This window comes from Biomphalaria glabrata, chromosome 3 (genome assembly GCF_947242115.1).
Source record: "Biomphalaria glabrata chromosome 3, xgBioGlab47.1, whole genome shotgun sequence".
Lineage (NCBI taxonomy): Eukaryota > Metazoa > Mollusca > Gastropoda > Planorbidae > Biomphalaria > Biomphalaria glabrata.
This window is the reverse complement of record NC_074713.1, coordinates 49,390,910-49,414,985: the sequence shown is the minus strand read 5'-3', so window position 1 is coordinate 49,414,985 and position 24,076 is coordinate 49,390,910. Positions and strand designations below refer to the sequence as shown.

The 24,076-nt window shown below is 35.2% G+C and overlaps 2 protein-coding genes across 2 annotated transcripts in view; one reads left to right on the top strand and one right to left on the bottom strand.

The window, feature by feature from the left end:
- LOC106051993 (cysteine-rich motor neuron 1 protein-like) overlaps window positions 1-18,662 on the top strand; it is a 116,498-nt gene extending 97,836 nt beyond the window's left edge. Inside the window, exons 8-14 of the mRNA XM_056022459.1 lie at window positions 568-822; window positions 8,897-9,121; window positions 9,705-9,914; window positions 10,573-10,785; window positions 12,279-12,470; window positions 12,682-12,756; window positions 12,961-18,662. Coding sequence (XP_055878434.1) covers window positions 568-822; window positions 8,897-9,121; window positions 9,705-9,914; window positions 10,573-10,785; window positions 12,279-12,470; window positions 12,682-12,756; window positions 12,961-13,286 — 1,496 coding nt within the window. The 3' untranslated portion in view covers window positions 13,287-18,662. The remainder of the gene's footprint in view (window positions 1-567; window positions 823-8,896; window positions 9,122-9,704; window positions 9,915-10,572; window positions 10,786-12,278; window positions 12,471-12,681; window positions 12,757-12,960) is intronic.
- LOC106052002 (uncharacterized) lies at window positions 17,272-22,781 on the bottom strand. Its single transcript, XM_056022460.1, has 2 exons — window positions 22,702-22,781; window positions 17,272-22,049 (listed from the first exon to the last, which is right to left on the bottom strand). Exon 2 carries the CDS (start codon window positions 21,305-21,307, stop codon window positions 20,195-20,197), a length of 1,113 nt encoding a protein of 370 aa, XP_055878435.1. The 5' UTR covers window positions 21,308-22,049; window positions 22,702-22,781; the 3' UTR covers window positions 17,272-20,194.
- Between the last annotated feature and the right edge of the window lie 1,295 nt (window positions 22,782-24,076).

Sequence of the window (24,076 nt, the reverse complement as noted above, 5' to 3'; positions counted from 1 at the left end):
TCAGTCCAACCACCTTTACATTTCTCCAATTATTGCCAGGTACCCAGAGTGAACTCAGAGGCGCCCTAAGGATCCCGAAATTAAGCATCTTAGCCTTCACAAGTATTCGAACACCGGACCCCTCGATTAGGAAGCCAAGCACTTTACCACTGTGCCTCCCGTATGAATGTCATATTACCTAAATGATCCCATAATGCAGAAACTAGTTCGTAAGTTAGACGAAAATCTGAAATTTATATTTTGTCCTTTAAAAGTTTTGGGGTGCAGCTGGAAATTGTTAGTTTTTAGAGATTCAAAGGGAAGAGATTAATATAATCTTTTCTTGTTCAGGTCATTGTTTCAATTGAACTTGAAGCAAAAATCATTTAAAACCTGTAATAATGTCAGTAGATATACCTTCCTTATTAAGATATGTGTGTGAGAGAAAAAAAAATGTGTGTGGGGCGACTGGTGTGTGTGTGTGTGAGGGGGGGGGTCTGAGAATCAATCAAACAGTTGCGTAAGGCAGATAACCCAAAGAAACATATGTTTACATTGTTAATTGAGTTACCTCTCTTGACATCGCAGAGACTTGCAACTTGTTCTGCCCGTTTGGTTTCAAGTTGGACAGCCAAGGGAACTCACTCTGCGTATGTTCGGAAGACAAATGCGCGGCGTTGAAGGAGCAGAAGTGTGACAAGCACTGCGAGTACGGCTACAAGACGACCAGGGACGGCTGTGTCAAGTGCAAGTGTAACAAGTGCCCGCAGCTGGAATGCACCAAGCGATGCACTCACGGCTACGCGCTGAATGATGAAGGCTGTCCATTATGCAAATGTAAAGGTCAGATTTTGTGTGTTTTGTTATTTTTTAACTCTTGCTCTCTGTCCCTAGCCCTAGATCAGTATGACAAGTATGAGTATTCAGTCAGTTGAGTCAGTGGTCTTCAACCTTTTTTTGGCCTAAACTGCCCCCTTTTTGTTTTTTCTTTTTTCTTCCTTTAAAAAAAAAAATCCGCCAGCGCCCCCTCTTTAAGAAAAATTCTAGACTAATAGAGAAGCGTGAGAAGGCAATTTTTAGCGGCCCCCGTAAGGGGAAAAAGCCGCTATTAGGTTTGTGCAAAATGTCCGTCTGTCCGTCTGTCACACTCAGATCTTGAAAACTAGAAGAGATATGAAAAATATTATTTCATCATTAAATCCGGCTTAAAAAGTTTAGGTGCAACGGCTACTTTTGGTTTTCTAAAAGCAAACCGTTTAATTTATAAAATTAATTATGCAAGCATACACCAATTCTAAAACAATTACGTAAATGTAAGGGAGGCAATGTTACAATATTGTTACGTATTTCTGAATCTTCTGGCTAAATGTACTAGTAGGCACACAAATAAAAACACTGTAAAGAACTTGACGACTAAACTTTCAGCTTCATATAACTTTAATGACTATTAACTCTAACAATTCGTTACTGTAACATGTAGCGTAGAAGACTGTACAATATCTGTCAGTTTACAGTTAGCTATACTTCGTTGTAATTCATCTCTTCACTTCGTTGCAATTCGTCTCTTCTCAACTTCCATCGAGCCGTATTCCACAGAACAGACCAACGACACACTTCCCAGTGTCGCTCCAGGTCTCCAAAACTGAACCAAGTCGTAACAGACCAACGACACACTTCCCAGTGTCGCTCCAGGTCTCCCAAAGCTGAACCAAGTCGTACTCAAGTCTACCGAATCAGAGCCGCACAAGTCTTACATCGACTGTATCGACTGTAACGGCTCAAGTCCACTGTAGTTCGCTGTATAGACTTTAACGACAGTAGTCCACTCCAGTTAACTCTACCCTAGTTAACTTGCATCGAGTCGTACACATTTCTCTTCCACAGAGCCGCACACGTCTTACATAGTCTGTATCGACTGTAACGGCTCACTCACGACTCCATACGACTGACTTTCACATTAACTTTCTGGCTTATATAGAGTCCCTAATCGCTTCTCCAAAGTTGCACAAACACTCCTAGTATCCTCTGGAATAACATGTCAGGAAACGTCACATCCTGTCTTTATTTATACACGTAGATTCCAGAAAACACTCGCTGCAGTGTCATCAAGTCGGGATCACACGTAGTGACCTTTATCTGTCACTGTTCATTAGTAACTGTCCCCCTACTTAGATCTGTTCGTCCCCTGGAACAACACGTGTGGACACGTCACATCCTGTCTTTGTTTGTACATGTAGATTCCAGGGAACACTAGCTGCTGTGTCATCTCGCCGGGGTCATACGTTGACCTCTACCTATCACTGTTCATTTGTAACACTGCCCCCTTCTTAGATCTGTTCGTCCCGAACAGATTCCACTTCACCACGATACTGAAGAAACCGATTGGCGATCAAGAAGGATGCTTTGGTAGTTGCCCCTTTCTCAGAGATGTTCTTTCAATCTGGCAGTTGTCCATCTTCTTTCCATAGAAGAATGGGAGCCAAATCCTCATTTTTCAGCAGTTCCTCACAAATGTTTTCATCAATCTTGGTATGGAAACATCGACCTTCAGATGACGACATTGGGCACTCTTGTCGAGAAAATTCATCAGCATTCTAACGAGTTCGTGCTTCACTGGCTGAGTTTTACATTTTCAAGCATCTTTTTACAGAGCTTCTTCAGAGATAACTAGGTTCATCACAGTACAGCAATATTCACATGCTCTTCTTTTAAACAACAGCAACTGACTTGGGTTTGTACGATGTTGGGTTGATCTTCTTGTACAGTTCTGTCACAGATGGTTACTCACTACAGTTCTGACATCTTAAACTACTTCTTTTCTGTCCTTCTTGCTTCTGACTTAATTAGCGTTCTTCTAAAACCTTTGTTATACTTCTGTTCTTAAATTATTCTTTAGTGGCTTCACACTTTCAACTGATAGTAAGGCTTTCGTCTTTTGTCTGATGGTTCCGGACAGAATCTTCCTAACAACATGGGCTATGGAGTTTCATTAGTGCAGGTGGGGGTCTATCAACGGGAGAAGTGGTGGGGCTTGTTTTCTAACAACATGGGCTATGGAGTTTCATAAATGCAGGTGGGGGTCTATCAGTGGGAGAAGGGGTGGGTTTGTATCTTGATCTTGTTGGAGCCATCCACGTTGCACTCTGCATATGTCGCTTTCTCCGCCTCCTCAATTTGATATTTCTTTGGTTGCGTTGATGTCGTTGTCGTTGTCTTGCTTTCCTGTCGATCAATGCTGATGGCAGCGACTTAGCACATAAGAAGGCATTGTATTTCATAGCTGTAGTCATCAAGACTGTTGATCTAACAAGTTGCTTCAGCATTATTCTTCGATGGGTGCTTTGCGAATGAGCTGCAAGTCCACTTGAAGGCAAGTTGTCAAACACGTCAGCACCTTCATCCGAGTCTGGAGGACTCGACTGTGGGGCAGGTTGATAACATTCAACGTGCAAAGGTCCATCAACTTCAGCATCAGATTCTATTGTGTTTCCTTGACTTTCACCAGGGCTTCTCACGCCTACCTTGATAGCTGTACAAGCTTCTGTTAAGTCTAGAGCTTGTTGGTGTATTTCTAAGCATTCACAGTCTTCTTGCATAGCTACGTACGTACAGTTCTTGTCAAACGCATGAGTGCAGTAATCAAGCTTCGAGTTCCTCTCGTAGACACTGGCAGATAGACAGAAGTCTTTAAGGCCCACAGCAACAGGCTTGGACTCAGACCCAACGTTGTCTTGATCTGTTTGGCTGGTTGAGGTACTCATATCAGGTATATCTATACCTAAAGCTTCGGTCAAACTATAGGTCTCTTCTATTGTTTCTTCAGCGGTCTCATTCTGCTTTTCGTTGAAATAGTAACAGCTACCGTCTCTTTTCAATTCTTGTGGGCCACATTCGTTTGGTTTGCTATCACAGTCACAGACAGCACAACCATCACCAGCATCCCTATCGTAATTGTCTGTTTCGCCACATCCTTGGTAGGACAATTGTTCGTTGTTCATCAGTGGTGTAGCTCTTTCATCTGTCGACTCAATCTGATAATGTTGGGTGTTCAGCAGCTCGTTAATCATGATTCTCGTTTGATCTTTTATCGTATTTGTTTGTTCTTCTGTCTTGTTGGGCGTGGTAGCTATTTGTTCATTTTCATTCATGACTTTAATCAACTGGTTAAATGAAGAAAATCTGGTGTTGATTTCTGATTCTATCTCCTTAATGCTCTCGTTCACCGAGTTCATTTTGTATTGCAAGGTTCTCACGAGCTCCGTCATATTAGGTTTGATTTCAAATTGGCAGGTTTCCGGATTCTCATCTTCCTCCAACAGGGCTTGTCTGAGACGTGCTGTTAGCGTTTCCTTATTTCCGTTAAGATGTAGACCTCTTTCTCGAAGCTCTTGTCTAAGTTCTTTCATGTCAAGTTCAATAAGAAGTTTGATGGAAAACATTCTAGCCAGAAAGATCCCACTTCTGACACCAATTGTTACGTATTTCTGAATCTTCTGGCTAAATGTACTAGTAGGCACACAAATAAAAACACTGTAAAGAACTTGACGACTAAACTTTCAGCTTCATATAACTTTAATGACTATTAACTCTAACAATTCGTTACTGTAACATGTAGCGTAGAAGACTGTACAATATCTGTCAGTTTACAGTTAGCTATACTTCGTTGTAATTCATCTCTTCACTTCGTTGCAATTCGTCTCTTCTCAACTTCCATCGAGCCGTATTCCACAGAACAGACCAACGACACACTTCCCAGTGTCGCTCCAGGTCTCCAAAACTGAACCAAGTCGTAACAGACCAACGACACACTTCCCAGTGTCGCTCCAGGTCTCCCAAAGCTGAACCAAGTCGTACTCAAGTCTACCGAATCAGAGCCGCACAAGTCTTACATCGACTGTATCGACTGTAACGGCTCAAGTCCACTGTAGTTCGCTGTATAGACTTTAACGACAGTAGTCCACTCCAGTTAACTCTACCCTAGTTAACTTGCATCGAGTCGTACACATTTCTCTTCCACAGAGCCGCACACGTCTTACATAGTCTGTATCGACTGTAACGGCTCACTCACGACTCCATACGACTGACTTTCACATTAACTTTCTGGCTTATATAGAGTCCCTAATCGCTTCTCCAAAGTTGCACAAACACTCCTAGTATCCTCTGGAATAACATGTCAGGAAACGTCACATCCTGTCTTTATTTATACACGTAGATTCCAGAAAACACTCGCTGCAGTGTCATCAAGTCGGGATCACACGTAGTGACCTTTATCTGTCACTGTTCATTAGTAACTGTCCCCCTACTTAGATCTGTTCGTCCCCTGGAACAACACGTGTGGACACGTCACATCCTGTCTTTGTTTGTACATGTAGATTCCAGGGAACACTAGCTGCTGTGTCATCTCGCCGGGGTCATACGTTGACCTCTACCTATCACTGTTCATTTGTAACAATATGCTAACAAAGATGGACAATTTTTGTGTATTTTCAGTATCACTAAGTCAAATATATTTTAAAAATGTACAGGAAATGTTTACAACAAATATAAATAATAGTTAAAGACGTTTTTTCTGGTCAACTAGCTGCTAAAATTAAAAGAAAACATTTCTGTTTGTTTATAAAGGCTAATAATGCACTTTGTATGTATATATCACGCACATTTTTTAAAATGGACTTTTTATGCAGCGATTTTCGTGCAGTAGCGTAACGTCGCAACATGATCAGGTGCTAAACCAATTCCTTAAACTTTTTTTTAAAAATCAGATTTTATTTATTTTTTGTTTAGTGCCCCCATCCGAATAAAAGAAGCTTATTTTTGTGCGTTTTGTCTGTTGGTCGGTCTGTCCGTCACGATTAGATTTAAAAAACTAGAACTCTTAAAGCTATTGAAAATCTGATTTACCCTTTAATGTTCCTCCCATAACATCTCAATAGTTTTAAGTATCTAAAATTGATTGTTCCGGATTTTTTTGTGCAAATCTAATCAACGCCAACAAATGTTTGTTTGCTCTTCTAACTTATATTACATTCAATTTCCATTTTTAAACGTTGCAAAAACACATTATCAATAATATGTTGTTCCGTTTTTTATGTAAATAGCATATTAATGCTAAATCAAAATCTCTATACTGACTTATATTTCATTAAGTGTAAAAATGTTCCGGATATTGTTTTCTAAAACATGAATTATGCCTAATGATTGTTTGAAATCGCATAAGGCTTTTAAAAAAAGTAATTTACTAGAATTGATTACTGAAAATTACTTTTTAGACATTTAATTTTCTTGTAAAACATAACATAGAAGTTTTGTAATCAATAAAGAAAGTTCCGGAAATTTGTTTCTTACAAATCGTCGCCAGAAATTTCCGAATTTATTTAAAAATCTACTAACGCCAAATAATTGTTTGAACTCCCTCTTCTAATTAATAAACAAATAATCTTCTCATTTACGAAATAATGTTTTTACGGATTTTTATGAAAAATATTTTAACTCACTACTCTCTTACAGTACATTTAACTTTCTACCTAAAACATTAAAAAATCTAATTATCGTTAATATTATGTTCCGATTTTTAAGGAAAACAGAATCCAAACACCAAAGTAAGGTATGAAAATCTCTCCACGTGGCTGTAGTACATCTAATTTTTATACGAGACCATCCAAAAAATTTAATTAACGGTATTACATTTATCTGAAATTCTCTTTTTCTTTTACTATTTATACAAACATCCGGAACAATCTATTATATAAACTTTTCAATTGTGTTCATACCTAAAAATTATTGCGATGTTTTCAAACGTAAAATAAAGGTTAATCAATTTTTAATAACTTTTAGTTGTTGTTTTTTTTTTATATCAAGATGACGGACAGACCGACTGACAGACAAAACGCAAAAACAATGCGGCTTTGATCCTTTTTAAATAAATTCTATTAGAACTCAGTGCACCAATGTCTATGAACCCTCGTTAAATATCTCGTGTAAATAAAGACATTTTTTTTATGGTACCGGTACTAGCCTATTGTGAGGTAATGGAATTTTTTTTCTTTGACGTCATATGAATGGACTCTTTAAATGTAATGTTAAAAGAACGTACTCGGTGCACCAATGTCTATTAACCCTCGAAAAAATTGCTTGTATTAATGAAAACATATTTTAGTCTAACTAAGCCGTGTGACGTAGTGTTTTTTTTTTCCTTTGACGTCATATGGAATGAATTCTTTAAAAGAAATGCTAAAAGAACGCACTCGGTGCACCAATGTCTATGAACACTCGATAAAAGGCTCGTAATGATGAAGGCGATTTTTATTCTAGCTAGGCCGTGTGACGTAGTGTTTTTTTTCCTTTGACGTCATATGGAATGAATTCTTTAAATGAAATGCTTAAAGAACGCACTCGGTGCACCAAAGTCTATGAACACTCGATAAATGGCTCTTATAGATGAAGGCGATTTTTAGTCTAGCTAGGCCGTGTGACGTAGTGGTTTTTTTTCCCTCTGACGTTATATGGAATAAATTCTTCAAACGAAATGAAAAAAGAACTCGGCATAGTAATGTTTATTAAGCCTCGTTATGTGACTCGCGTTTAAAAAAGGAATGATATCTTGATTTAGATCTAATCTAGATTTTTTAAACTAGATCTAGATTTTTATTACAGTATATCTAGATCTGGATTTATATTCTAATTAAAATTATTTTAGAGTCTAGATCTAGAATTTCTAGATCTAGTTTAGACTAAAATAGACTAGATTAAGATGTAGAATTTCAATTTCTAAACTTAAAGTGTAAAAAAAAGTGTAGATTTTCATTTCCAAACGTTTTGATCAATATTGTAATATTTTAATATACTAAAACTAATCTACTATTTTTTATTAAATTTAAATTTACGGCAAATGAATCTTTGAAACATTATTACTTTTGACCATCGGATGGCTGCCTGGTCGTGCGGTTTGCGCGCTGGACTGTCGTTCAGATTTATGGATGGCCCAGGGTTCAAACCCTGCCCGCTCACATCCCCCGTCGTCCTGCGGGAGGTTTGGACTAGGAAGTAATTATCTTCAACTCTGAAGGAACATCCGAAACGTGTAAAACATTTTACATCAAAATTAAATCACCTCTTGAATATTATTTGCGAATATGCAGATCCGACAGGGATCCGACTTCGACGGGGGCCGCCTCTGAGTTTGTGTAACACAAACTCTCTTTGTAATCTTGTTTTGTCATGCATTCAGTCATGCATATTAACCAATGACCAAAAGTCTGCCAAGTCACTGGTTTTCCTGGCCAGCTCAGGCAACCCATTCCATGCTCCAATAGCACTAGGGAAGAAGGAGTATTTGTAAAAATGTGTCCTAGCATATATGGGATGAGGAATGTGCCTTTATCTTTGTATCTTTCTGAGTATTTTATTAAATTTTGTTTTTGTATTTGAAGATTATGGTTTAGTGTTTTATGTATAACTCAATAACAAACAGATCCTTAAATGATTTAAGGAGAATTTTTACTTTGCTTGGATTTAACCATCTGAAATATTAAGAATTAAATTCATAACTGAGTGTCACAGACTGATCCTCAAATGAGAATGAGACAGTCGTGACCACCGTTTACTGTTGGTCATTTTAAAGGGTAAAATGCTTGCTTGCATCTGTAGGTAGAAGTAGATAAGATGCGAGTCTGGATTTGATCTTGAGCTTCCTTGATAGGCAGCCAAGAGTTTTATGGCATTCAGTCACTCAACCCACACATAGGAATAATATACTTACATTTAACACTTCTTAAAATGAATTTTTAGTTAGCAAGTTAAAAGAAAAATGATATACTTTGGAAACTATCATTTATCTTATAACTTATTAACTTTTCATATTTTTTGTTTAGAATTTTAAAAAAATAATTTTTTTCATTTATCTCAAATTATATTACAGAATCCTACACTCCGGGCTTGATCAGCACTGAGCACCAGCGTGGAGATGGCAGGCAGTGTATGTCACAGCAGGGCTCAAGGTATGTCAACGGTGAATCATGGAACGATGGCTGCAGAAAGTGCTACTGCCACAATGGCCTGGAGATGTGTTCCTTGCTGGCCTGCCCTGCCCCGATCTGTAACCATCCCGTGTTTAGAGTTGGAGACTGCTGCCCCACGTGTCCAGGTAATCAGCAATATTATAGGACATCTATTTGTAGCAATATTTATAATTGTAAGAGGTGATAGTGATATTTCAGAAACATCATGTTAACTGTTACATCCCTTGAATAAATTATATAAAAAGAGTTTCAATAAAAGCATAACCCTGCCTTAATTAGATCAACTTTTCCAACAATAATATCTTTGTTAAGTCATAAGTATTTAATAATAATAAGGCTTGTCTTTGAGTCAAAAGATTCATGAGGAATGCAGTATTTCCTGTGGTTACGCAGTCCTAGCTGTGACCTACATATTTTGCCACATCCAGGGCAAGCATAACCATTGTCCGCCAGTGGTGGATTAAGATTTTCTTTTTGCCGTCTGCGCCTGTCCTTGGAAGCAGATTTTCTTAGGTCTTAAATGTCTATCCTGCGGCCTTTGTGAGTGACCTCCAGCTGTCTCGTTCTGAGGCCGCATGCAATCATCCTATATTATCAAATGGTTTACAGTACAGCATAAATGTATCCATATTGCACAATAAAATATATTTAGATTTAGCCTTAAAAAAAAATTTTTTAAATAAATAAATTGTTTGTCCTCTGGCTCAGGTCTGACAGTGCCAGAACTAGAAGGAGAAGGGGAGAAATGCCAGTCGGCTGAAGGACATCACTATGTAGAGGGTGAAACCTGGCAGATGGACTCCTGCACATTGTGTGTGTGCCATGGTGGCAACATCCTCTGCCAAACATCCTCCTGCCCCCCTGTGGTGTGCCATCATCCGGTCAAACCAGAGGGGCAGTGCTGTGCCATATGCAGAGGTGAGACTGACATGTCACTTATAACTGGCCCAAATCCAACTTTTAACTCTCTCCGAAATGCCAGGAAAATAAAAGACCCACTTTATCCCTCTCTTTCCTGTATGTTAAATTGCTCTTGTAAATTTGAAATTTTTTTTTAGATCTATATAGTAAAGGTATTATTGCTAGGACGTTAATAAGTAAATAAATAATGTGATTATTATTATTTTCATTGATATTGAATAGATAGATCTACTTATCCTGTTGATTATTCTAATAGTTATTCTAATAGTTAGGTACATTATATATTTAAAAAAATAATTCTTCCATTCATACAATAAATAAAGGGATGGAAATTCATCTTCATCATTATCTGTCCCTGATGTTTGTCTTAGCAGTACTGTGACAGTTTGTGTAACCAAATTTCCAGGCCCCCAACTTATTTAAAAATTGGGCTATGAATAACTAAACTATATGTAGTTCAATAATTGCTCCAGTCATCATTCTAGGTGCAAAGGGCCTGGCTGTATATTGATGACTTGATAAATGCAAGAATTAGTATAGAACCGCATGTCTAATGTATAAGTGAGTTAAGGTTTCTGCTGGTTTAAATGGGATTGGTGAAGGGGAAATGGTGGATAGAGATGTTGCACTCAAATCCATTTCTCTTCTCCACCAGGTGATGACCTGAGTTCTCTCCCTGTGGCTGGACATCACCACTGCCGCTCACCTACCTCTATGATGTATAAACACGGCGAGACTTGGCAGTCCACACCTTGCCAGAGCTGTACATGTCTGGATGGGCAAATCATCTGCTACAATCAGGTGTGCCCTGTGGTCAGTTGCAACAAGACAGTGCTAAAAAAAGGCCAGTGCTGTCCCACTTGTGTTGGTAAGTTGTAGTCAGTAAAAAGTCAACAGTGAGGCATCCCAATGTTATAAAGATCTGATCTATTGATTGTGTAATTAAATAGCCCCTTGGTTTTCATTGTGTTTTATGGTGGCAATAGCTGGTCATTAGCAAGATTCAAACCAGAACATTGTGTTGCTTCTTTGGACTGGCATTGTTGTTGCCAACCAAACTATAATCATAATGGTTTGAGGGGGGTTGTAATTTTTGTATTTTTTTCTAATTATGATTAAAAATTAAATAAACCATGTCATGTTAGTATCTTAACACATTTGTATTATAAATACATAAAAGAAACTTTTAAAACCATCTCTTTGAAGATTATTTTTCATTGACTTTTCTTTTAACATTTTGGAAGTGTTTCATGTACATCAATAAACACCAGAAAATTCAACTTATTTGCAGACATATAGAATACAGATAATTGCAGACTATTTTCATTGCAAACACAAAATTTAATATAGGGTTAAATTGTAAATTATTAATAATAGTCTGGGGTTTGACTCCCACTATCCTACTATCTTCACAATTCTGCGAGGCTGAGGTATGCATGATTCATTGTTCTAATTAAAATTCAAATCTTTCCACACATTAAATGTGTTCTAATTAATTCTTTGAAAGTAATTTCCATTGAAATTGTTTCTTTCCTTATGTTAATTTCCTTTGAAATTTTTTTCATTTTGTTAATTTCCATTGAAATTCTTTTCTTTCGCCAATTTCCATTGAAATTGTTTCTTTCCTTTTGTTAATTTCCATTGAAATTGTTTCTTTCCTTTTGTTAATTTCCATTGAAATTGTTTCTTTCCTTTTGTTAATTTCCATTGAAATTGTTTCTTTCCTTTTGTTAATTTCCATTGAAATTGTTTCTTTCCTTTTGTTAATTTCCATTGAAATTGTTTCTTTCCTTTTGTTAATTTCCATTGAAATTGTTTCTTTCCTTTTACTAATTTCCATTGAAATTGTTTCTTTCCTTTTACTAATTTCCATTGAAATTCTTTCCTTATGTTAATTTCCATTGAAATTCTTTCCTTTTGTTAATTTCCATTGAAATTGTTTCTTTCCTTTTGTTAATTTCCATTGAAATTGTTTCTTTCCTTTTGTTAATTTCCATTGAAATTGTTTCTTTCCTTTTACTAATTTCCATTGAAATTGTTTCTTTCCTTTTACTAATTTCCATTGAAATTCTTTCCTTATGTTAATTTCCATTGAAATTCTTTCCTTTTGTTAATTTCCATTGAAATTGTTTCTTTCCTTTTGTTAATTTCCATTGAAATTGTTTCTTTCCTTTTGTTAATTTCCATTGAAATTGTTTCTTTCCTTTTACTAATTTCCATTGAAATTGTTTCTTTCCTTTTACTAATTTCCATTGAAATTCTTTCCTTATGTTAATTTCCATTGAAATTCTTTCCTTTTGTTAATTTCCATTGAAATTGTTTCTTTCCTTTTGTTAATTTCCATTGATATTGTTTCTACAGAAGCAGCAAAAGCACAATTCTGTGTTTACAACAATGTCACCTATGACTCTGGAGAAAAATGGCAGGGAGATAACTGCACTCAATGTGTATGTGTACATGGAAAGAAGGAGTGCTTTCCCATGTCTTGCCCTAGTTTGGATTGCACATTTGGTGTTATCAAAATGTCCGACCAGTGTTGCCTTGAATGTTATGGTAATTATTTTTATTTTAAAAAAAAACTATAAAACAAATATTGAAATTTAAAAATGTAAACATTCTGTGGCATTTTTTTTTTAACATTTCTCTTTAACTCAATAAAAAATATAACTCTGAATTACAAAGAAGAAAATAAATAATTTTATAATTAATTTTTATATTGAACACTTATACTTCAATTGAACATAATTAATACAACTCTCAACAGATGGACCAAAACCTGAAGCTACTGTTCACAACAGTACCTATGAACAGCAAGTGTACACACATTCTGATACTTCTGGTGAGCTTAAAATTCAAATGTTGTTTATACATTTTTTTAAATTAAAAGTAGATATATTACAATATATTTAAGTCATTCTCACTGAAAAGCTTTATTTCAGTTTTTGAATAGTATGTAAATATTTCACCCATACTACAAAACATAAAAATTTCAAAATGTAAATGAATGAAACAAATATCTTATTGGTTTTTTTTTTTTTCACAGAGCATGGTGAGGAGAAATCTACTTTTAACGCTACAGCTTTTGGGTTTTCTATGCTAGCCCTAGCTTTAGGACTAATTATTGTCATTGGGGTTCTCGTAAGAATTTTGATTCTGAAATCTAGACAGTATCGCAGCCGACCCAATGATCAAAATGTTGAGAATCAAAGAAATCTCTTGCAAAATGAGAACAAAATGTACTGGCCAGTAAAGTTCACCCCTGTCAAAGCTCCAGACATTGTAAACAAAAATAGAAGCAGCAACGACTACACTGAAATGGACTTCAGCGATGGCTCAAAAGGAAGCTACAGGCCTGCTGTGAATTCATGATTCTGCATGCCCACAGTAAATGTAAGAATAAACAGGCCCATGATTATCTTGTGAATTATGAAATACACCGGATAAAGTTTTAAATGTTCTCGTGTGAAATGAGTTTCTGCTCCAAATGCAAATGAGCAACGATCCGTTGTGATGTCAAAGTGAAGTTTGAAAGATACTGACTTAATAGCCTTGAATACAATTGACCTATTGGTTACAATAGTATATAATAAGGCTGAAGAGCTATCTCAAAGACCTTAAGAACATTCCTGTAGTAATGCTAGTACATTCATACTGAATCAGCTTCATGCTTAGACTCAACTCATCGCACTTACCGTCTGCAATAAGAGAATAGACTTTCTCCTGCTGCAAATACTCCAATGTTTGCAATGTCATTGTCCTATGACCGAAGTAGTTAATTTATGTAGAGTCAAACCTCATTATATGGAGTTGAACCAGATTGCCTCATTTTGTTTGAAAAAACCAAAGAAAATTGATTGTCATAGTCCAGAGCTGAGCAGAGAAATGTTCAATATGACATAGATTTCTACATTTTCATTTAGCTGTGTTGGATATAATAAGGTTTGACTGTATATTGAAAGTTAGTTTGGTTGGATGAAGAGGTTGGCAGTGTATCACAAACATATCAACCCTGCTAGGAATGATTCTATACAGTCACGCAGCTGACATTATAAGTTTAGTTCAACTTTTGTGTTCTAGTGTTTTATTAGCCATAGCCCACAGCAGTATTTCTCAAATTAGGGGGCTCCACAGGTCAAAGTTTTGAGAAACACTTAGACCTGTATATATAGTTTAGTTTTGGTGTCATGAGGTTATAGATAAACTATTTTTCTCTCTCTAAAATCAACATATTCCTTACAAAAAGTTTTCTACCATCAAGCATTCCAAACAACAAACCGAAACAAAAAATTTGATATTAAAAAATCAAAATTCTATTCCTACCTTTGTTGTTCACAGTCAGTCCTGCTCAATCCACTTCCATATACTAACTATATCATTGTCACATTTTGAATACACTTTAATGAATTCACACAAATCCAACATTGTTTTAGGCAGAAGTTACATCCTTTAAAAAGCATTTAAAATAGTAGGGAAAAAAAAGACCAATATTTGTACATTGCATCAATCAATGTTCCCAATCATATGCTCAAGGTGTAGAATGAATTTCACTATTTTTTAAACTACAGTCTCCAATATTATGAAAACAAAATGACAAGACATATTGGACTTACAGCACATTTGTAACATTGACCTAACTTGGACTTCAGTTTGTTTTTCTAGTTAAATATATGTAAATGAATGTTAAATTTCACATTAATATTTTTTTTACTGATTAAATCAATTAAAAAAAAATATTTTTAAAAATTCTAACGGAATGAATTTTTTTTTTTAATATTAATTATACTATGTAAATATTTTTTTTTAATTCACCAAAGTTCATATTTCCTGTCATCCTATTTTAAATTAAAATGCACTACATATTTGATTTGTCTATTAGCCAAAAAAAAAAAAAAAGCAATTATCTTATGATTATTTTGAACTATGATCAACTTAAATCAACAAATGGTTATCACTATATCCAAATCATCTTCTTATAATGTGCAATACTGCACATCTTTAATCAGTTGATAAAATAACAAAAGTAAGGACTAATGAATTTTTAAAAACAGGTCTGGACAATGTAGTACATTTCAGCAGCGTAGAATAATTTTGTTTGATTCTTGACAACATGGGCTCTCGCTATTTCACTTTCTGCTCCATCGTATATTTCTCTTTCACTTCCTGGCTTTGTTCTTCCCAGCATTCAATTTCTCTTCTGAAACTTCATTTCTTTTATATTTTACTACTAATTCCTCGCATTGTACAGATTGCATACACATCTACGAGAAAGGTCTACTGTTAACTTTTGATACTTTAAATGTTTACAAAAATTTCTGGGGAAAAGTCAAAAAGTCGTCATTCACCATCATGAAACAAACATTTTACAAATTGTATTTACTTCATCAAATTTTGTACACTTTAAAACCACAGTCGTTTTTTTTTTTATGTACATTTAATTTTTGGCGCAGTTTATAACTTTAACTAAAATATCACACACTGGTCATTTGTAAATAAAGAAGAATCAATATTTGTGATACTTTTTTTCATTACACTTGCATTATTACTGCTACAGACTGTCTCATGTGTTAATATTGATATCTTTTCTATATTCTTAATAATGTTTTGATTTCAAAAATGTTAATTATGTATATATATATATTCATGCATACCATGTCTAAAATTTAATGAACATGAGAGTTACAAATGTTTGGTATTTCCGAAGCCCAATTTTATTTTTTATAGCAAAAAAAATTTTTTTTTTGGTGTTAAAATATTTATGAGTTGTCAAGCCTCATTGCTTGACAATTAGAGCCCAGGCTGTGAAGATAATTTGCAACAAGAAAGAATAGAAACTTATTATTTTAAGATTGATTAGACAAAATGTGTTTGTCAAAAAAAACAACTGAATGTTAAAGTATAGTATGAAGTTGTCAAACAGAAAGCTACAACATGCCATATGTCATGGATGTCCTTGTTGCCAAGTCACTAGAAAATATTCAATGTCAACAGTTTATTTTATATAAATTGTTACTGCATTGTTTTCCAAAACTTTTTAGCATTGTGGCATTAATTGTGTTTGTTATTAAAAAAAACAAAATGGCTGCATACAAAAACCATTTTTTCTTTTTCAAATTATAACAAGTCAACACATTTTTTGGTAAAGGTGGAACTGAATAAATTGATTATTATTGTTGTACAGTTGTAATGTTTGTATAAGTTTTCCAATTAATTTATTTGATATTAGACTATGTCATTATTTGTTGTACTGTTTGTTTTAACTACATATCATGTTCTTGAGGGTTCAGAATAATCTGTTTTTTTCCTGGGACATTTTAGACAAAGTTTTCTGTTCTCTCCTGAGTTTATGATTCGAATGTGCTAATCTTTTTATTTAATTTTATTTGGCGTTGGTGTTTAGAATCTGTGCTATGTATAAAAAAAAACACAACATTGAAATCTTCAATAAGTGCTATATAAATATTATTTCCTAGCAATGTTTTATCTTAGGTTGTCGGTTGTGGGGCTAAAACTGCTTAGTTACCTATCCAGGGGCTCAAGTTTGAATCCAGACTATGAGTTGTGTTTACTAAGCACCTAGAGGCAACATGGAATCTCCCTGCCCCACATGTCCACTAATGTGATTGGACCCTAGAGAACGGACCATTTTGAAAGATGTGAAAAGCAATTTTAAAAATCATATTAGCTTAAGCCTAATCAACAAAAGTTTCAGAGGGAATAGTGGCAAATCAAATCAGTGTCTTCAAAACAATGTAATCTAGTTATCACTGTTAGTTTTTTGTTTACAGGCTATGTACAAGTAATAGACATTTTACAATTCTTGTGTTTTTGAAGACTGTTTCTTTAAGAGCTACTAGATTCTCAGGCTTAGTAAACAGAAGAGTCCATTTCTTTGAGGTCCACCAGGTTAGGAGAAAGAGTTCTAAATTTCTATTCCCATGTCAAGAAAGTTTCAGATTTGAAATGCGCATTATGTCTTTCATGCTTGCATTGCTTCAGCTTTCTCAATGCTATGTTTGTCTTTTTTCCTGTTTCATATATTGGCTGAAGAGTTCTCCACATTTGACCTCTCCCTGTGACATCATTTCTGTATGACTTCTTCAAACATGTGTATAATTTTCTTTTGTTCTCTCCACAATGTCCACATTAGACTACTTCTGTAGAATATTTATGCTCCTATTTCACTGTGACGTGTTTACATACGTGTACAAAACTGAATTTCATATCATTTTTTTATCCTTCTCCTATGTATTTTAAATGTTTTTTCTCTTGCAGTGTAATATTCGATGATTTTCATCACAATATTATATGACGCGACAATTTCTAATGTCTAAGTTTTAATATTTGTGGTATCGTAAAATTATTTAAGTGCTGAGGTTTACATTTTTTATCCGTTTTTTTTTTTATGAGAGCAAGTTGTTTGTACTCGTGAAGCATTTGAGGGACCATCAATATTTATTACATGTTTTGAAACAGGCACATATTGTAGTATCCCAACATCAAAGTTTCTGTTTGAGATGTTTCTTTTTGAGATGTTTCTTTTGTTCAGTCAAAGAATGACAAGAAAAAAATTAATCCCTGCAACTATAACTTTTTTATTACTTGGAATAATTAATTTTTTTTTAAAGAACTTCTGTAACTTATAAGATATAATATACACCAAAATTTTCTTTTAGCTTGAGCTGTAATTCAAATTTTTTTTTTGTTGCTTAGTAAAAAACTTAACCTGATGTAGTAAATTTGTTATTAAAATTGTATTTAAAGAATTTTCACCGCATTTATTCTACTGCTGGATAATATTATATGTGTAAATAAATATACCTATATTTTGCGTGTAGTAATTATGTCCAAAGTTGATCACTTACATATTTTGATACTAAATGCAATTGTACAATTTTATCACTAAATTTATATTTTTTTACTTTTTGTTTTTTTACATACTTATTACCTTTTCTTTAAGTCCAGAGTCTAAACATTTACATACATCTTTTGACCTTGAATTACTTCGACACTCAAAGCCAACCTTACTATCCTACATTCAAGTAACCTAGCTTAGTCTTTCAGTTTACTTCACAATTACTTCAGATCTATGTAGTCTTTCAGCTTGAGGAGAAATATTTACATTTTTTTAATGAATTTTTTTTTTTGGTAAAATTTTTAAAGTACAAATATCAAAGTTAGAATGATTAATGAACTGTTCAAAAAATATACATAAATTTCTAGACTCCAAAGCAATCATTGATCAAATTTATTTATTTATTTATTTATATCTCAATTGCATTTAGTCAATGTATTACCATTGACAGTCAGACACATTTTTTTTTGTCTTCTGGTTATTGTAAAGTAAATATTATTTATCTGAGCTGGTGACATTTTGATGACATTTAGATGGCAACATTTTGATGATGTCATTTACTTGAGCTGGTAACATTTTGATGATGTCATTTAGATGGCAACATTTTGATGATGTCATTTATTTGAGCTGGTAACATTTTGATGATGTCATTTACTTGAGCTGGTAACATTTTGATGATGTCATCTACTTGAGCTGGTAACATTTTGATGATGTCATTTGCTCCTTTTTTATGACCATGGATGTTTGTGATTCATTTTGTGTCTTTTCATATGACAAGGTAACTCTACTACAGTTGTATTGATTTCAATGATGTGTCATGTATAGAAAGAATCATTTTGTTTTTACTGAACAAAAAAAAAATCAAATAAATTCGATTGATGCCATACAGCAAATATTGTTTTTATTTATGTTCACTTATTATATAGATATAGAAATAGGATATATATCTCTTTAGATATTGGAAACAGGGGATCTGTCCTCAGAGCAGATGGGAAGAGGCTTCAGACATTGCCAGTGACAGATTTATGTGGAAGCAGCTTGCCGCCCAATGCGCCGAACGGCGCGGGAGGATCTAAGTAAGCAAGAATAGCAGATTAGGTTTTTGAAATAAAACTTTTTAATAGCAGGATAATGCATTTTGTTGGCTTTCAATACCGGAAATAGTGCTTTGCTCACAGCGCTTCCCCAGACATCCTTTCTGGCAAAGGCGGGGAGTCTACAATAAACTTCTTCCGAAAGAATGAAGGGTCAGAATGTAATGAAGATTTATTAACACACACTCATATATATACATATATATTATTTTTTTTGCGGGGGGGGGGGATCCCTCCCGAAAAAAAAATCCTGGCTACGCCCATGCTGAACAGCATCTAGGACATAGGGGAGTCTCAAGAGTATCTAGCCCATAGAACTGAGGTGTAGGTTAAGAAATTAGTATTATGGTGAAAGGAGCCTTGACTAAATAAAGATTTATGGCCAATTTGTAAAGAATATGCTCATTTTCTAAGCAATTATGAAAAATTAGCAACATGGCTAATGGCAACATTTTATTAATTATGGGATACTCTGGACGTCACTGGACCCTCTTCATTATTTTATTGTGACACTTTGTGACATGTTATAGGTCTCTGTGACACAGGAACATCTTATTTTATAGGTCTCTGTGACACAGAACCATCTTGACCATTGTATAGGTCTCTGTGACACAGAACCATCTTGACCATTGTATAGGTCTCAGTGACACAGGATCATCTTGACCATTGTATAGGTCTCAGTGACACAGGACCATCTTGAGGAATGGAAGAGAAATTACCGCCTCAAACTAGACTGAATTACGTCAATTAACACCAGAAAGGTGTGGGATATTTAGCAGAATCACAAGAGCACAGGTCAAAATTAAATAGAATTTCGTTACAAGCGACGGCATCTGGTGCTACAAAGACTGGTTTAGCTTTTCTGTCCATTGAGATTTGTTCCACCTAGAGTAGAAAATGTAAAAGTCAACATTGTAGGTCTCCTCCACTTCCCCATCCCTCCAAGTTACACACGGCCATAGATAAACAAAAAAACAACAACCAAGAAGTGGTTTTAAGAAGACCAGGTATCGAATCCAGGCTCAAGTCACTATATGGCCTCCAGTAACAGTCTACGAATCAATAAACTCTTGAAATACTGACATATTTATGGAAGGAAATTTGTGCAGCAATAAAATTTTATCACGATCTTATTTTCGTCCGTCATTTATGTTGAGTAATTATAAATATAAGACAAGATAATAAAGGGAGTTTGCATCACTCACAAACTCGTGGGTGGCCCTTGTGGATGGGTTGCTCTCACAGATAAATGAATACAATCCAATTAGTACCATGCATAGTGGTCGATGATATTTATGCACATCTTGTTTCCAAATGAGAGCGAACTGAGTTTATGACGAAGGTCCAGTCCTCAAATACTGACACGTTTGAAGAGGCTGCCACCACATCTCTAGGTCATGGTCACCATATCCTAGATCTTTTAGAACCTGCTGTTTAATCCTGTTTAGGGCATACGTGGACACAGTAGTTGCCCATTCTTCAGCCCTCAGCAATCGTTTCTCGAGCTCTGTCTTGGGCGTGCTTTCATCTCGTGATATTTTTTCTACAAAGCTTTGAGAATTATCAGGAAGTAATCCTGATCGCCACATATTGTCCGTACGACTAGCTCTCAGACTTGTTCTGTGATTTAAAATCTTGGCTGCCATAACAACTACATCTAAGTCGTCGAAAGACCTTTGAATTTGTCCACCATGGTGGCGCAATTCAAAAGCGTGGCCTAATTTAATAATTGAGCTTTGAGTGTCGTCTGCTACAAGTTTCTTGGCTTGCAAATAGCGTAGGAACTCTTCTTGGTTTGCCTTGACGTACTCAAGATATTTAAACAGAGGCTCAATATTGTCAATCGTTGGCTGCGTCCCTTTAAAAAAATCAACACCGTTACTAGTGTCTAGACATTCTTTTAAGTTGGTGTTTATACGGTCAGAATCAAGCATATGTAAAGTTGAATTAAGTGGCTTTATAGTAGGCCTACCACGACTAATGGGTGCTGGTTCCCCCCTGTTACGATTCAGCTTCTCTGTTAATTTGCGGGTTAATTTGGCCTCCCGCAGTGCGTTCTCGTGGCAGCTGAAAAAACTTCTTCGAGGCAAGGCACGAGCTAGCTCTTGTTTAGTGTATGGCCGTCTGTAGCGACAGACGACTTCTTTGGGAGTTTTTTCAAGTGCTTGATTCGATGGTGTCTGGTGGCTAGCAGATACGATTGTTCTGGGATGCCCCAGTGCTGCTACTAAAGTTTGCTGGCAAGCTGACCTAGATTTTCTTGGAATTCTCAGCGCTTGATTTGATTTATGACTATGATCAGAGCTCACACCAGAAAGTGTTTCGTGTATGTTTCTGCCGTGGTTCTTAGAATGGTTAATTTGATCAAAGTAATCGTCCAAACTGTTACACATTTCAGAAGGCCTTCCATTTCTTTTAGTATTGGTCACGTTCATAGAAATCATTTTCACTTGTTGGCGTTAAGGAATGCCCAGGGGGACATAACGTATTAACGCTTTATATCTAGTTGTCATGTAGATATGTAACTTATTTTTAAATGTTTACTTTTATGTAGATTTCATTTTCTCATTTTACCAGTGATATTTTTTACTTGATCTGTCAGACGTCTGATTTCTTTTCTCCATGCGGAATGCTCGGTTTAATCTTTAAAGAAAAATAGAAATGGTGCGATTTAGTGACCGCTTTTTTACATAGTAATTAGAATCAAGTGGATCTTTATCTTTTTTATTGAAATTATTCATTCTACTATAGAATCATCCTCATCAAACTTTTATTAAAGTGAGGGCTTGTGAGGTTCGAATCCTCTCTTGCAAAAGCCCTGGACACCAACTCCACTGTTTTGCGTAGTGCATATATGTCGCCAAGCATGTCGAGAATTTCCCAGGAGATCAAGTCTGGGGCAGTCGAAATGAATATGAGATACGATTTCCTATTCTTCCCCAGAGCGGGGCACCGTCAGTCGAAGTTTAGTCTGAGCCGTGAGAAATATGAGCCAATGGGACAGAGGCCTGCCCTTCACTCTGCTATAAATAGCTTGCTCATGCCTGGCAAGCCTCCACCACGGAAATAGATTCTTTTAGTTTGTATGGTGGTTTTTTTTTTAACTTGATGGACATGTATCTGGCCAGGTTTTTCAAACGTAAAATATCAAAAATTTAATTTTTGATTTTTTTTTCTCAACAGTTGCTGTGGAAATAGATAAATAAACCATTTAGACTATGTAGACAAATGAACTTAAGGCCGGATTTACATCTAGCTATAGCATAAGGCCTCCAAGAAATTTTTAGAAATTAGCACTGGCATATAAAATCTGGGCTTATATTGGCTTATAAAGGGTTCCAAATCTCAAATAGCTTAGGCAATTTCAAGTCTAAATGCGGCATTAAATGAACCCCTATGTAAATGCACATGTAGATATATGTGTTTAAGACTTATAAATGAGTCAACTTCATTGGATTCATAATGTATAGGTAAATCCGACAATAATGATTTATAATGTTTAAGAAAAATGAATAGAATAATTTAACTACTAATTGCAATGCAGTTACGATTTTTAAAAATGTAATAATAGGGCATAGGCCTACTATTATATTATGAATGTTACTTTTTTTTTTTACTACGATTAAATTAATTAAATATAATCAAAGTATATTGCGTGTTTATTTGAATATTAATACTAAACAATAATAGCACTAACACTAGACTACATTACCTACTGAATGCAATATAGCCAGACAAGTCATGTTAAAAGTAGACCTGATGAAGTTTTCTAATATGCTATCAGGAAAAGAAATCGGATTAGCATGACAAAAATATCTGTTAAAATTAACAAACAAACCTGTTTAGTTGAGGTTTAGACTAAGTCTATTACTTTATTTCTGATCACGCGAATACCAATCACTTCCTGGCCAACTTAAGGCTTTCTTATCTTTATACTTTCTTTCTTTTTTTTTTTTTTTTTTTTTTCGTATTGTCCAGGACACTTAAAGAATAAATCACTAAAACTTCTGACAGGTTTTTCTTTCTATCTAGTCGGAACTCGGAATTAACGCCATGGCTGACATTGCTGACTTATCTTGTAAATTGAATGCTTCGATAACACTTGAACAAGTTTGTTATCAATACAAGAGATCCTAGATTATAAGCAGAGAAGTATTGACAGAACTCAGGCGGCTATCACGTGATTTTGGCCAGTGGGTTGCCTAAAGAAAATGGAAAGGGAAGGGAGAGAGCTGGTGTTTTTAAAAAAGAATTAAACTAGGTCTGGAGATGACAAAATATATCATGTAACAAGTATCTCATACGTACAGTATATGTAGTGTTCATCTTTACACCCGGGTCACACTTATTTACCTTAGATTACAACATAGGAATGACTCTATTAAATGAGTTGGTAGGATACCAGATGTAGTTCCAGCTGAAGCTCATTATAGAATGACTGTTTGATGGAAAGGGCGGGCTATGAGTGAGGGTTTTAGAAGTTCTACCACTCATAAAATACTAGCAGAAATATATTTCCTCTACTCTGCGGAAATTCGTTAATTTTCGCGGGATGGTCTTGCCCGGCATTTCCCCGCGAAACAATGAGAATCATTAGGAAAACTAAAATCTAAATTGGTCCTCCGGCAGGTCCAGACTTCTGACCACACTACATGGGCAGGTCTAAAATAAAAGGACTACAAATACGTTAAGTTGAGACGCGTCTCAGTAAGCTTCGATACATTACGTTCTGTGATCTTATAGAATTGTTTCGTATTATCCATGACAACTATTTTTTTTTTTTTTTTAAATATTTGACATGATCATGCCATTGACATTGTGATTGACTCAATTCTCCTATTCAATTACTTGTGCATATAGCAATAGCGGATAAAGTAAATGACCTTACTTACTGGGTATGTGTAACAGCTTAGCATATTTCACGATTAAAACGAGACGTTCTCCTTGTGACCTTATCTATCATTCATTGTTTTCCCCCAATAGTTTAAGCACAAGCTAATTACAAGTTGTAGAAAGAAAAAATGTAGACAATACGTGAATCAATAATAATAACAATTAATCAATTAATAACTGGTAATTACTTTTCTTTATACCGACAATGGAAATAAATCCGTCAGTATTCACATATACGGCTAAATATGTGGAGTTTTGTCCTCTTAGAAAATTGTACACTTTAGTTCTCCTTAAACTTTAACTTCTACATTATTCAGATA

What these genes read in the sequence shown, in the direction of transcription:
- LOC106052002 (XM_056022460.1), bottom strand. Translation starts at nt 21,307, where the DNA reads ATGATTTCTATGAACGTGACCAATACTAAAAGAAATGGAAGGCCTTCT.